The 14,421-nt window shown below is 56.8% G+C and overlaps 5 protein-coding genes across 5 annotated transcripts; all 5 read left to right on the top strand.

Annotated features, from left to right (window-relative positions):
- Positions 1 to 294: 294 nt before the first annotated feature.
- On the top strand, positions 295 to 1,082 carry N7482_001713 (uncharacterized protein; the record flags this gene model as incomplete). The annotated part of the gene is made up of 2 exons (XM_056683838.1): positions 295 to 899; positions 953 to 1,082. The coding sequence occupies 2 exons, from the start codon at positions 295 to 297 to the stop codon at positions 1,080 to 1,082; spliced, it is 735 nt and encodes a 244-aa protein (XP_056547444.1).
- Positions 1,083 to 1,532: 450 nt separating this feature from the next.
- On the top strand, positions 1,533 to 3,173 carry N7482_001712 (NAD(P)/FAD-dependent oxidoreductase; the record flags this gene model as incomplete). Its single annotated transcript, XM_056683837.1, has 4 exons — positions 1,533 to 1,845; positions 1,911 to 2,200; positions 2,260 to 2,842; positions 2,905 to 3,173. 4 exons carry the CDS (start codon positions 1,533 to 1,535, stop codon positions 3,171 to 3,173), a joined length of 1,455 nt encoding a protein of 484 aa, XP_056547443.1.
- Positions 3,174 to 4,240: 1,067 nt separating this feature from the next.
- On the top strand, positions 4,241 to 5,180 carry N7482_001711 (uncharacterized protein; the record flags this gene model as incomplete). Its single annotated transcript, XM_056683836.1, has 2 exons — positions 4,241 to 4,470; positions 4,535 to 5,180. The coding sequence occupies 2 exons, from the start codon at positions 4,241 to 4,243 to the stop codon at positions 5,178 to 5,180; spliced, it is 876 nt and encodes a 291-aa protein (XP_056547442.1).
- A 1,128-nt stretch (positions 5,181 to 6,308) lies between these two features.
- Positions 6,309 to 10,264, top strand: N7482_001710 (uncharacterized protein; the record flags this gene model as incomplete). The annotated part of the gene is made up of 5 exons (XM_056683835.1): positions 6,309 to 6,687; positions 7,070 to 7,106; positions 7,174 to 7,253; positions 7,425 to 9,177; positions 9,235 to 10,264. 5 exons carry the CDS (start codon positions 6,309 to 6,311, stop codon positions 10,262 to 10,264), a joined length of 3,279 nt encoding a protein of 1,092 aa, XP_056547441.1.
- Positions 10,265 to 11,552: 1,288 nt separating this feature from the next.
- On the top strand, positions 11,553 to 13,541 carry N7482_001709 (carnitine O-acetyltransferase CAT2; the record flags this gene model as incomplete). Its single annotated transcript, XM_056683834.1, is given in 4 exon segments — positions 11,553 to 11,583; positions 11,687 to 12,175; positions 12,190 to 13,348; positions 13,409 to 13,541. 4 exon segments carry the CDS (start codon positions 11,553 to 11,555, stop codon positions 13,539 to 13,541), a joined length of 1,812 nt encoding a protein of 603 aa, XP_056547440.1.
- Positions 13,542 to 14,421: the final 880 nt, after the last annotated feature.

The raw sequence follows: 14,421 nt of genomic DNA, 5'->3' as shown, positions 1-14,421 counted from the left end.
CATCCCAAGCCATCTTGCTCTATCTGGCTGGTATGTGGTTATGGTTCCATCTCCACCCGGCGGGAACGCCAAAGAATCCGCCGGGTAGTGAGCGGGGTTGATAACCTCCTCTCCACTTGGTGAATGGCTCGTATCTCCTCTTCCTGAAGATTGATCCTCCGACAGTGACTCATTTGTCCCATCTAGCATTCTTTGCTGTGGCTTATATTGCCCCAAAGAGACCCTAGCGCTGATAAGAGCTTTTCTTTTTTGGCATCCGTTCTCATTCTTGCCCAACTGATCATTTCAACCAACATGACCTCGTCTAAGAATGTTGTCTTCGATATCGTGGGTACCCTGGTATGCTACGACCATCTTTACAATGCCATCGACTGCCGACTAGGAGACCGCCTCCGTGCGGAGGGCATCAAGCCTTGGCTGCTGGGCCAACTCTGGATGGAAACTGCCGAGCGTGAATATACCAATCTCAGTATGGCCGGTCGATATGTACCGTTCGCCGAAGTGTTCCAATCGCTCTTTTACCGGATTCTCTGGATGGGCGGAATCCAGCAGCCTCGTACCTTCGCCTCGCCCGAGGATCTTGCGTGGATTATGCAAGAATACCAGAAGCTCACCATGCGGCCAGATGCGGCCGAGTGTATACAGAAGCTGCGTAACGCCGGATTTACGGTTTGGGCCTTCACTGCTGCCGATCTGAAGCGCGTCAGTGGATACTTTGCGAAGGCGGGGGTCGACCTGCCGGCGGAGAACTTGCTCTCGTGCGACGCTGCTGGTGTGGGGAAGCCCGATCTCGCTGCTTATAAGCCCTTGCTGGAGAGGTTGAAGGCAGACAACGATGGGAAGACCCCCTGGTTTGCGGCCGCTCATATGTGGGATGTCTCTGCGGCCCGGACGGCTGGGTAAGTGATCTGCTTCCGTATTCCATCTAGAGATGCTGATCGCCCTGGAACAGGTTCAAGGGAGCGTATTGCACAGTGTTGGAAAAGGAGCCATTGCATAATCTCTTTGGGGATATGGACGTGGTAGATGACACTCTACCGGGCATGGCTGAGAAGATCATCGCCGCCCAGGCTGCTGCTTGATAGTCGCCCAACTTGTATCTTAGAACCAAGCTCATAAACTGAACTCGGACGGCTTCATTCCGTTTTCCTTTCCACTCAACCCATGTTCTTCAGATGTTAATGTTCTTCAATCTTCACCGCCAAGTCCGAGGGGGTTTGCGGGCCGTCTTTGATTGCAGCAATATAGTGGGCAATATAGTGGGCATGGCGCAAACGCAACGTCCATGCACTAGGGCTGACGCTAGAGCCTATCGATGCGGAGAAGATCGCTGTTAATCTACAGTTCATACCAAGTTCAAATCCTTTATCTCCCCTGTTTCGACTAGCTACCTATCGCACGCCCGGGACCTCACTGTGTGATCCGCCGGTTACAGTCCCGCCGGCAACTCGACAGTCTACCCGGTCGGGGTAACGCTCCCTCCCGCTCACGAGGGGCTCAGACACCCCCTAGCAGTCAACTATCGCCAATAAATGAACGCCAGTGGCGATATCATCACTACCAGAGCCATTGCGTACACTTTCTTTACAACCACAATGTCGTCAGAACATTACCCTGCCCCAAATGGGATGCTCCCGTACTGGCGGACCGAGCCTCATCGGCTGGACGACTGTCGATCCACCGATGCCCTACCAAAGGAGAGCGATATCGTCATCGTGGGCGCTGGATATGCAGGCGCCTCCGTTGCGTATCATATCCTAGGCCAGACCAAGCCGGGGTCCAAGCCGCCATCTATCACGATAGTGGAAGCGCGACAGGCATGTTCTGGAGCCACCGCCCGAAACGGTAAGATAATCGACTCGTCTCGCCCTGACCAATCACAGACGTTCTGACATCCAGAACAATTCTAGGAGGCCATGTGAAGCCTGATCTCTACAACTATATCTCTACGGTGGCAGCAGAACATGGCGTCGAGGCAGCAGGGGAGGTCGCCGCATTTGAAGCCAAGCATGTCCATGCCATGAAGGACTTTGTTGATCAGGAGAATATCGACTGCGACTATACAGTCACCAAAGCGATTGATGTGCAATTAAACGCCCAGCATTACCAGAAGCTCAAGGATGGTTATGAGCGATTGATCGCAGCTGGATGCGGTCCAACGAAGCAGGCTCGATCTGTCGGGGCCAATGAAGCCCAATCGGTAATCCTCTGCCCCCGCATTACCGGTTCATGCATCTCTCGGCCTAACATTTTCCGCAGTTCTCAGGCGTCAAGGGTGCTGTGGGCTGTTTCACGTATGATGCCGGAAGTATCTGGGCCTACAAATTCGTGCTCCATCTCCTGGAAAAGGTGGTTTCACAAGGCGTAAATCTGCAGACCCATACCCCCGTGTCAAGCATCACGAAATCCACCATTCCATCCGCTCCCTATGGCTGGGAAGTGAAGACTCCCCGCGGCACCATCGCGGCCCGAAAGGTGATTTTTGCGACGAATGCCTATACCTCCGCTCTTGTGCCACAGTACAAGGACAAGATTATTCCCGTCAGAGGAACGTGTAGTCGCATTGCTGTTCCGCCAGGGTCCACGGCCCCTCGCTTGACTCATACTTATACCTTGCGGTGGGGCGGCTGGGACTATGACTATCTGATCCCGCGAGCGGACGGGAGCATTGTCGTCGGGGGAGCCCGGTCAACTTTTATTCACGACTTGAACGATTGGTATAATGTGAGTGATGACAGTCGAGTTCTGGAGGGTGCTGTGCGCTATTTCGATGGGTATATGCAGCGCAACTTTGTGGGGTGGGAACATAGTCATGCATACACCGACCGGGTGTGGACGGGAAGTACGTGCATGTCCTTTGCGTTGGCATTCAAATCGAACTGGAGCTGACGTGAGAACCTCTAGTCATGGGTTACTCCGCGGATGGACTGCCTCATGTCGGGTCTGTTCCTGGGCAGAGTGGTCAATACATTCTGGCTGGGTTTACCGGCCACGGCATGCCGCAGATCTTTTTCGCGGCACAGGGGATTGCGAAGATGGTTGTCGATGGAGTGGCGTTTGAAGAGACTGGTCTCCCCCGGCTATTCAAGACGTCCCAGTCTAGGCTTGATGAGCGGGAGAATAAGATCTTCCACAGCACGCCTCAGACTGGACCATCGCAGGCTAAGCTCTAAAGAATGCTTCAGTCAGAACCTACGCATAGCACTTTTTTTCGTCCAACAAGAATAGATGGAGGATTGCTCAATCCATACTTTTTTTTGCGTCGGGTACGATTGGGGACCCATTTTCTTTAATCCCTTCTCCGTATCCCCGGTGTTCATATCATGATCATCCGTGCTGTTAGATTGTCATTAGGAAAACTTCGGTACCCTGCAGCGCATGTTGGTGCCCACTGCCCTCCCCCGGGCTGGCCCTCAATGGATCTGAGCGGCTTTTGCTGCTCTAAAATCTTACATTCTCAAAGCTTAAAAGACCCCCATATCAACCCCCCGCAAGAGGAAAGGTAAGTTTACGGGCTGCCCAAATTGAGTCGGGCCCCCAGTCCCCGGCGCTGGCTACGAGCGGCCCAATTAGACACTAGCTTTGACTCGGATAGTCTAACTCACGTCGTCTACAACTCCCCCCCCCCGGTGCAACCGCAGGCGCAGGACACGAGCACTTCCTGCAGTAAAATCCCCCCTGTGGGCGGTGCTTGGCGGTGGGCTTGGCATGCAAAACGTCAGTTGGGAGGTGAATTGTGTGCGGATCCACTCTCGTCCATCCCCCACAGCAGTTGCTGCCCCTGAGGGATGTGAAGATGCGACGGCTCCAACCCGCCTTGATATGTGCACATGGAAATGCTCTTGAAATCAGGGGCCGCAAGACGAACCGAATCTCTCGGGTTGTTTTGCTTCGCCTTCACCTTCTGACCTTTCGTCGGTCCCTTGCACGGTGAGAAAGACAAGCCGCCGACTAGAGCGTCGATCATCCGGGCTCGTGTTATCACCAAATATGATGGCGTGCTCCGCACCAGCGACAGCCCATGATTGCGCGATGGGACCCGCTGCTGAGGTCGCAATTAGCCTTTCTGCTCCTTTGCGTCGTTTATATACGATGGCTTCCCTCCCGTCATATTTGGGATGTTCGTTGTGGCATCTGGTGAATCTCTCTTGTCGGGTCCTCACCGCTATACTCCTGGGGGAAGAAGTCCTTACCTACCCTTGCACCACGCACCTCCGTCTCTGGCCATCTCATCGACCTGATGGGTGCCCCAGAGATACTCGTGGTTCCTCCCAAGGAGGAACTGGACTATCGGCCCGCGACGGTCCGGTACGAATACGATCCTTGGTTGTTGGATGACCACCCGCTGCGCTCGCATCCAACCGAGTGTATTCCCGGCCTGGGGACTTTCCTCGCCGAATGCTGTGTCTCTTTTCAGCGCCGCTGGAGGGACTATTCGCTCCGCGTCGGATACCTTCTCCTGGCATGTCTGTGAGTGATTCTCGGTCCACCTGAGTGACCGAGGTCAGGCCTTCTCTGACATCCTGTTCCCTAGCGCGGCCTTTCAATGCCTCAAGCTACTTCCTTTTCCTGCTGGCCAAGGGCTGCCGCGCCTACCAGTGACATCCCGAATTAGCCCTCGCGACTGGCACGTTAAATGCACCTACCCTCATTCGGATCCTCGCCCCAACACCCTTGCGCAGTCCGTTGCCGCCGGCTGCGATGGGTTTCGAACGGACATTTGGCTACGCGGCAATGCGCTGCAGATCGGTCCATCCCACTTGGGCCCCAACTCCGCCAATGACCTGCCGCTGCATTTCGACCCGATTATCGCCAAACTGGAGGCGGATCATGCTCCAAGCAGCCTCCAAATTCCCTTGACTGCCAGCGCCGACGGCCTGAACGAGCGCGATCCGACACGGACGTTTATGCTGGTCCTGAATGCCCAATCCTCTCTCCACGAATTGCTTCCCTTCTTGGTGTCCCATCTGGACGTTCTCCGCCACCAGGGACATCTCACTCACTGGGACGGGGCCCGGGTGATCCAGCGGGCTGTCACCGTCGTTGTCACGGGGGAATCTGTGTCCAACTTGGACCACTGGACCGCCGCCTACTCGGATGTGTTTTGGTCGGCCGAACCAGGATTGATTCTCGCGGAGGATCTGGTGAATGGCCAATTACTCCCGATCGGTGCCGTATGATTAGATGTCGTTCTGTCTATTTCTGTCGATATAGCTTGCTCTGTTTCATGATACCCAATGCCAATGCCACAAGTGAAGTTGATTTTTTTTAATTGCGTGGTCGCGTTTCATCCTATTTATTCCACGGGGCTTGTATTGTTCAACGTTGCAAAGAGAAAGCCACGGTCAATCAGGGGCCGAGGTGTGGTCGCACACTACTGCTGCTGCACGGATGACGGATGTTGATCGACAGGCTATGAGTGCGACAGCGATCAGCCGACCACGAGTCCGGGAAACAAAGCAAAACTGTATGCACGGAAATAGGGAAACGAATTTAACCCCAAGGACGAGCATACTGCCTGACGTCGGGTCGCTTTTAGGTCTTAGGGCACCGGGTTGCGTCGCGCCCAACCCGGCTTGGTAAGGAGTACTGGAAGTACGCACGTAAGCTATAGATCACAAAGTACACTCCGTGCCTAACATCATGGTCATCCAACAGCCAACATCCAACATCCAACATCCAACATCCAACATCTCCGCCATGTACCACCGGATCCCGTTCCAATGCATCCCCTGGGCGCTAGTCTCATGTCGAGCGCGTTATCGAGTGTGCGGCTGTGATCCGATCCCCACCTGCACGATACAGTCTTAGCCGGGCCCCATTCACCACCGCGCTAGGCCGCTCACCGTTTTTCCTCCGGGCTCCCAGCTCTGAACCATCCTGTCGCTTGTCCTGTCGGTCTGGACCTGAGACTTTTCCTCTTCCCCTGCCGCCTCCACTTCCACTCGTCACCTCCCACCACCAACAACAACAACAACAACAACAACAACAACACCAACACCAACACCAACTCCCCAACCTGCCATCCCACCCAGCCACTAGATCCATCATCTCGTGACCCCCTCACCCTCGGCTGTGTCGCCTGTCTCCGCACCTCCTCACGACACGGGCGCACTATCTCCGACAGAGCATGGATCGCGCAATCAGCCGCTGATCTCGACACCATTTTGACCTTGCTGCTCCTCTTTATTTTCCGGGCGCTTTTCTCCACCGCCACTCAAGCGGACCACGCCTTTTTACGCCAATTCTTCGTCTGCCCTCCGTCCACCTCTGCGACTTGACACGGCTCGCCCGGGCAATCGCCCAGGATGGACCTCTTTCGCCGGTTTCACCAGAATTCGTACCCGTCTCGTCCATCGCCCCTGAGCAGCTCCCAAGAGCCGCGCGACGATCGCCCCCGCCAGCACAGCGGCCTCGCGCCCGCCCACGATCCTCGTCGTCCTGAAAACGAAACGGCCCGACCAGCCGGTCGCTACGAATACTCGTCGACGTCGTCGCATCTATACCCACCGGGCGCTTCACGGGGGCCACATGGGATCCGGGGCGAGAATGCTGAGGCGGCGAGTTCTCCGCCGCGGAATCAGCACGCGCACCAGCATCGGCGGCATACCAGCCTCGAAACTCGGCAACACGCACATGTGCATCGCCGAAACAACTCCCAGCCCCAAGGGGGTCACTATCGAGAAGGTCGGTGTCTATCCTCGCTTGCTTTCTGTTTGTCTTTCTTTGTCCCGAGGCGAGTGTTGTTTGGTCCCCCAGATTCAGGAAGAGCTGGGGACGGGCCTGTCCCGTGGTTCTCGTGCTGTTTGTGCCCGTCCGGTCCCTCGCTCCACTTTTTGGCACCATCCTTGCATTCTGGCGTTTATTGCGGGTCTACTGAAATATTTGGGAGTGACATACCATTCTAAATACCCTTCACACCTGCCCCTTCCCTCCATCACCACATCGTCCCAGCCCTTCACCTGTCCTCCAGCCTCTTTCTCCTGATGCTTTTTTCCCCGGTGGCGCAGATCCATCGGGAACGCTAGTCCCAAGGTGACCTAGCGGCACTAGTCTGCTTTGGGCCTAGCGGGTGAGCTTCCGGAGTCACGGGTTCGCGGCTTCTGGTCCTGGCGCCCTGGTGAATTCATCATCCACACCCCTTGGGCTCATATCTGAACTGAATTGTCCAAGGGCTTCGCGCGAGATGAACCACCAGCCCTCTGACCTGGGCCACCGTGCGTCCCAGAGCAGCGGCAGCCCTGTGCACTCGGGTGAGTGAGACCTCGACGCGCGCCATGCAGGTCGACTGCACCGCACTGCATGGATCTAGCCGCGCCCATCATCTTGTGACAACATCGCTCGCCTTTTGCTTTTTGTTTTCTTGCCCTGCGTGATTTCCCCTGTCGAACGAGACCACTAACCTGCGGATTTGTATCATATAGGTCCTCAAGAACACTCTGCACCTCCGGCCTTCGGTAGTCGCCAAATGCCTCCCCCGTCTCCTCCACACTCCTACGGCTCCCGAGCGCAATCAGCCAACGCGCCCGCCTCATCCCTGCTTTCGCGCGATGCGCCCAGTGCAACATCCCATCGCCCCGGCAGCAGCATGTCCATCTCAGCCATGCTAGGATCAGATGCAGAACGCCCTGCACGAGATTCCGGGTCATCGGTTTTTTCGCGACCTTCGGGATCTTCTATCTTCGGTAGTGCACCAACCTCCGCCTCTGCCGGCATGTCACCACCCACCGGTCCGTCACGGCCATCACCACTCGACCAGTCGGTGATGCGTCGATCGCATACCCCCGAGAAGTCCTTTTCGAGGCCGCCGATGGGTCGGCCTTTCCGGTCTGGCTCCGGTGGTGGATCAAGTCTGCTGGGAGGCGTCGAGCAGTCAAAATTCGGTGGCCTGTCACGCGCACCACTCTCCCAATACCCCGAGAAACCGCATTCCACACACCCATCGCCCCAGATCTCCGCCGCCGAGCCACCCTACAATGAGCCCCGTCGCATGAGTTTCAGCGGGCCAATTACACGACCCAGCAGCCAGCCACCGAACGCCGAAGCCCCGACGCGTCCGCCCGGTTATAGCCCCATCTCCCGCCCGTCTGGCGGTGCCCCCGACCGATATGAGCCTGTACAACGCGCCAGCTCTTCATCATACGCTGGTCCCGACCCGCATGGTCGGGATCCTCATGGGCGGGATCCTCATGGTCGCTTCGGCAGTCTATTTGGGGATCGTCGCGCGGAAGAAACTGCACTGAGGGAACGAGAACGGGACCGGGAACGGGAACGGGACCGTGAAAGAGAACGTGAGCGAGAGCGGGAACGGGATCGTGCTATCCATGGGCCTGACACCAAGGGGCCCCTTGGAGGACCACGATACGGTTCAGTTTATGGCGAACGGGAACCACTTGACCGGCACTCGAGCGCGTCGGCGTGGGAACAGGGTCGGTCACACCCGTCATCTCCTGAAACGAAACGCTTCCCTGCGCCCGACGCAGGATCAGGCTTTGGATTTGGGGCCATTCAAAGTTATACAAAGTCGCTCGGGTCTCAGCCTGGAGGCAGCCGGCAACCCCTCTTGTCACTGCAAACCGGACAGGGCCAAGTGTCACCCTCACAGCGCGAATCACCGTATCTCAGCAAACAACAAACTCAACCCCCGCGTTTGGGGTCGACTCCTGCAACGGCGTCCTCGACAACGGCTCCCTCTTTCGGGCTGTCTGCGGTCGAGGAGCAAGGGCGGCGCAAAGGCAGTGATGAGCTGCTACAGCATCGCAATCTTCTCGCTGTGGGTGCCGATGGTAGACGAGGTGGCCGAGCGTCTCCGCTGCCTCAGGCAGTTCAGGGTGCCCAAGCTCCATTCATCGGCCCCTCTGGCGAACCGGGGATCAAGAATGAGCTGGGAAGGGTATTTTCTGGAATTGGCAGTGGTGTTGGTGGTGTGACGGCTGGCTCAACTGGCAGCGGCCCGTCTACGCCGCTGATCGCAAGCCCCTTCAAGCGCGACAGTCTCACCGGTCGCTCGGTGAACGGGGAAGCCGATGATGCTAAGATTGCCCGACCAACATCGGCGGCCGGCCAGCGGCGGTCAAGGAAATCGCGAGATGAGGATGTTCAGGTGGACGAAGGTGGTGCCGGGCTATCCGGTCGTGGATCTCGTCGGTCTCGACATGCCCATCACCACCATCACCAGTATGTGTTCCCGTACTTCTGTTTCTTATAGGGTGATACGTGCTAATCGCTTCCTAGTCATCACCATCACCGTCACAAGGGGGAAGAGGAGGCTGCTACTCTTAGTAGCCTGTATCGGCCAACATCTACCAGTTTCTTAGGCCCAACATCTACTGCTGCCGAGCCCCTAGCCGGCCACCATCATCATCACCACCATCACCACCATCACGCACCTCGTCCCTCTGCCACGGTGCCCGCATCTCCCGTCCGCGAGCCTCGCACTACAGTGAACCTGGAACCGCTTCTGACGACCGTAGCCCATTTACCGCGACACCACCTGGGGTCTACTCTCTATACCCCTCGCATCGGCGTTCCCAGCGCAAAAGCCTCCTCGGAAAGCTCCAAGTTCGGCTACACCACCACTCCGCAGCCCCTTCCCCGGTTTGATGGACGTGAGAACTGTACTTTCACCATTCGAGTCCCCCGCTTCCGCATTGATGCGGCTCGGCGGGAAGAGATCTGTGCGCGACGAGCGTTGTGGGGCACCGGCGTGTACACGGACGACTCCGACCCCGTCGCCGCCGCCATCCACTCGGGATACATCCGAGGCGCCTGGGGCGAGGATGTGGATGAGTCCATGCTCGATCTGGAAATCAAGGACACCTACCAGCATGCCCCTCAAGCCACGGCGGATGGCAATGTGGAGGATGCCTCGAAAACCGCTACGGAAGCCAACGGTGCCCGTCTCCCGCCAGTACCTCCAGCTGACAAGGACCTACACATTACCCTCCTCATCCTACCCCGTGTCGAACTGTATGACTCGACGGTGATGTTCGGCATCAAGTCTCGTAAGTGGGCCGGTCGCCATGATGGGATGAGCTTCAAGGTTCACCGGGTGGACTGGGTGGATGACGGAGTCGGGCGCGGCGAAGAGCGAAGCGGCGAGGCCCGACGCAAGCGCTTGCGCACGCTGATGCACACAGGGCGCATTTGCACGGGGCCCGCCATGGCGAGGATGGACGAGCTTCGTCAAAGTGGTGTGCAAGTTCCCCGAACTCTGGATGGCCCGGAGAGGCAAAGGCCGACGCCTGTCCAGCTGGTCTCTTGATGACTTCCTATGGCAGTCATCTCTCCCCTCTCCTATCGTCATCTTTTTTTCCTAATCCTCTCTATTTCCTTTCGGGTCAGTGGGGAACGTGTTTACGGGCTATATGTTTCTGACTCTGGATCGGGGCGGGGCGTTTTCTCTTATTTTTTTCCCTCTATATTTCTACGTTTTCGTCAACTTTACTGAGGCTGTTGATACCTGCGAATAGCGAGTTGTTTTCTTTGGATGTGCGGTTATGTACTTTTCTTCCCTCTATACTTTTCGATTCTACTCCTTGACAGGCAGCCGGGTCAGCGGGAACGGATGAAGGGATTTCTCTGGCCTCCCTTTGGGGAGCGGGGGCTCCCTTACATGCGTCTGGCCCCTCTTAGCCATGGATTTATTACTTGGTTCTAGTATTTAGTCTCTATAATATCTACGACTCTCTCCGCGGAGAGCCGGTTCCCGGCCATTTGACCTTGATTTCCGTAGCGGCGAGTTGATGAACCCCGGCGCTAAAACGCAGCTCTCCCCGCAATTTGTGCGTTGCCACCGCTGCTTTTGCGGCAACCCTTGGAAGTCTAACCGGCCAAGAAATCTTACCGAAGTGCAATTTTACTGTAACTCTTTTATGCGCCATCTTCCATCTTCCCTTGCGATTCTATTCAGTCTCTTTTTCTCTCGGTACTCCACCTCGGTGAGCCGATCCTCTCTAGAGTGTCCCCATACTTGGCACCCTTCACAGGTCCACTTGACCACCCCCGGACTCTCCCACAGTCAACCGAGGCCCAGTCGGTAATACGGCACTGCCTGTCTGTAACCGTATTCCCGTCTTCTATTGTTTTCCTAGGGAAGACACCCCGCCATTTCACTACCCCGGGCGGAGCCGAAACACGGTGTGGTGACAATACGTGACCAGACCAAACACGCCCGTACCGTCCGCTTCGGTCCCTCCGTCCAGCCGAGGCAGTTCAGCAGGTCCGCCAGTTCTTATTTGGGCTTCCTCCTAGACACCATCGGCCTCTGACGGAATTCCTTTTCTCGTCGTCTCCCTTCCTCTTTATACCCCCACCCCCCAGAATTCTCCTTCCTATACCGCTGAGAGGGATGTTCGCTGCCTCTGCGCGAAGCCGTCTCTCCATCCTGTCAAGGCCCCGGCTCCCTCCGACACAACTGCTCGCCCGCTCGGTAAGACAGCCATTTCCGATCTCCCTGTGCGCATCTTTGCGGATAGGATATACTTGAGAGGAATCGCGGTGCAAAGCCTGCAGTTGGACAATTGAACTGACCCCCTATATAGACTCCCGCCATGGCTCGCAAGGCGTCGTCCGTCCCTGAGGGTGAGTTTATCACATGCCCCCACGCAGGAGGAAAGGGAAGCTTATGACGGGCATGCCCTCATGAGCTTCCTCACGCATCGTACCTAGCTGACTTTCGATTCAGGATACAAGGAGGATCTGTCCAAGGGCAAGATGCTCCGGTTCGAAGACTCCCTGCCCCGCCTCCCCGTCCCATCCCTAGAGGAGACCGGCAAGCGGTACCTCAAGTCCGTTCACCCGCTGGTATCCGAGGCCGAGTACGAGCGCACCAAGAAGGCCGTCGAGGCATTTATCCGTCCCGGTGGTGAGGGTGAGCCCCTCCAGAAGCGTCTGCTGGAGCGCGCTGCCGACCCCAAGATCAAGAACTGGCTCGCCGAGTGGTGGAACCAGGCCGCCTACCTGGGTTACCGTGACCCCGTCATTCCCTATGTCTCCTACTTCTATTCCTACCGCGACGACCGTGCGCGCCGCAACCCCGCCAAGCGTGCAGCTGCCATTACCTCCGCTGCACTGGAGTTCAAGCGCCAGGTCGATGACGGCTCTCTCGAGCCGGAGTACATGCGCGGCCAGCCCATGGCCATGAGCTCGTACGAGTACATGTTCAACTGCTGCCGTATTCCCGCCGAGGGCGAGGACTTCCCCGCAAGTACTCGGCCGCCGAGAACCAGCACATCGTTGTGGTCCGCAAGAACCAATTCTTCAAGGTTCCTCTGGTCGTCGACGGCCAGGCCCTGAACGTGTCTGAGCTGGAGCTGCAGTTCCAGCGCATCTACGAGACTGCCCAGCCCGCCCCGCCGGTCGGTGTGCTGACTGCGGCCCACCGTGACCACTGGACTGCTGCCCGCAAGACGCTCATTGCTGCCGACCCGGCTAACGAGCAGGCGCTGCAGGACATTGAGTCGGCCGGCTTCGTCATCTGTCTGGATGACGCCAAGCCTGTCACTCTGGAGGAGCGCGCTCACCAGTACTGGCACGGTGACGGCAGCAACCGCTGGTTTGACAAGCCCCTGCAGTTCATTGTCAACGACAACGGCACTGCTGGCTTCATGGGTGAGCACTCCATGATGGATGGCACCCCCACCCACCGCCTGAACGACTTCATCAACGCCCTGATCTTCGGCAAGAAGATCGACCTGTCCGCCAGGTCCGTCCGCTCGCAGCTGGCCGACCCCAAGGCCATCAGGTTCAGCCTGAATGATGAGGCCAACGAGGCCGTTGACGTCGCGGCCCAGTACCACCGCAAGCAGATTGGCTCGCACGAGCTGGTCGTCCAGGCTTACCAGGGCTATGGCAAGGGCCTGATCAAGAAGTTCAAGTGCAGCCCCGACGCCTACGTCCAGATGGTCATCCAGCTCGCCTACTACAAGATGTACGGCAAGAACCGCCCCACCTACGAGTCTGCCTCGACCCGTAAGTTCCAGGAAGGTCGTACCGAAACCACCCGTACCGTCTCAGACGAGAGCACTGCCTTCACCCGCGCTTTCTGCGACCCCGATGTCCCCCGCGAGGAGGTAGTCAAGCTATTCCGTGCTGCCCTTGCTCAGCACACCAAGTACACCCTCGAGGCTAGCGACGGCCACGGTGTTGACCGCCACCTGTTCGGCCTGAAGAAGCTCCTCCAGCCTGGCGAGAAGCTTCCCGCCCTTTACGAGGACCCCGCGTACACTTACTCTGGCTCCTGGTACATCTCCTCCTCCCAGCTCAGCTCGGAGTTCTTCAACGGCTACGGCTGGAGCCAGGTCATTGATGATGGCTTCGGCATTGCCTATATGATCAACGAGAACAGGTAATTACACCTTTAGCCCCCTACCATATCCTCATCCTCTCATACTAACGCCTTTTCCAGCCTCAACTTCAACATCGTCTGCAAGCGCCTCGGTGCCCACCGCATGAGCTACTACCTCAACGAGGCTGCCTCGGAGCTGCGCGACGTCCTCCTGCCCGATCTGGCCGCTCAGCCCGAGAAGCCCAAGCTGTAACGCTGGAGAGGTGTATGCTTGCATTTACGTTCTGTTTCTCTTTTGATTACCCGCGTCGGTTCGCAAGATTTGGTTTTCCGGTCTGATGTCTGGTTTCAGCGCCGCAATAGATGAATATATCTCGTTTGTACTGTCGTTGAGGCATGCATATCCTGTACAGTTGTGTGGATACAACATGAATACTTTTTTTCGTCTCTGAGTTCAATCGTGCTCTTTCTAGAAGCACATGTTCATTGAGAAATGCATTAGTTATCAAGTTCATACCCCTTTGTGCTCAGAGAAATTCTGTACTTGCACCAACTTGTTTTATAAGCTCAAAATGGTAAAGGGAATGGATAGGCTTTTTGAGGAAATCGACCCTATATTGTCTGACGGGATTATTGGGGCTAATTTATCAGCGTGAAATTGGTGGTTCATGGCATTGTGGCTGCTTTGTACGACGTGCCTTGCTTAGGCTGCGAGGTAGCTAATCGCTAGTTGAGAGGCTCACTCATTAGTCCCCGTACCACCACAGCTTCAAATACCCTCGCTGCATATGATGAGTCTCCTAGAGTAGGAAAGAAGGCTATTACGCGATACAGACTTGGTTGGGCAAACGTCTCATGTAGCTCGGTACAAAGTACGCTGCAAATTAAGAATATCCATATGTGAGATCATCATCGCGCCTTGGGGCAAACTCTAGCGGTGAAGGTAAGGAGAGCAAAGCAGTACTGGTTGAGGGGGAAACACTTCCCTCGTCTCTTGATTCGCATCCGGACGCCACGAACATGCGTAATCCTCCAAAAGGGGGAGAGAAGGGGGAGAGAAGGGGAGGGGGAGAGAAGGGGAGGGGGGAAAGCCGGGGGGGGGGAAGACACTCCAGACTTCGGAGTCTGCGAGA

Source organism: Penicillium canariense (genome assembly GCF_028826845.1).
Source record: "Penicillium canariense strain IBT 26290 chromosome Unknown utg000001l_segment0_segment0, whole genome shotgun sequence".
NCBI classification, from domain to species: Eukaryota; Fungi; Ascomycota; class Eurotiomycetes; order Eurotiales; family Aspergillaceae; genus Penicillium; species Penicillium canariense.
Note: the sequence above shows the minus strand (reverse complement) of the source record. Positions and strands in the feature narration are given on the sequence as shown.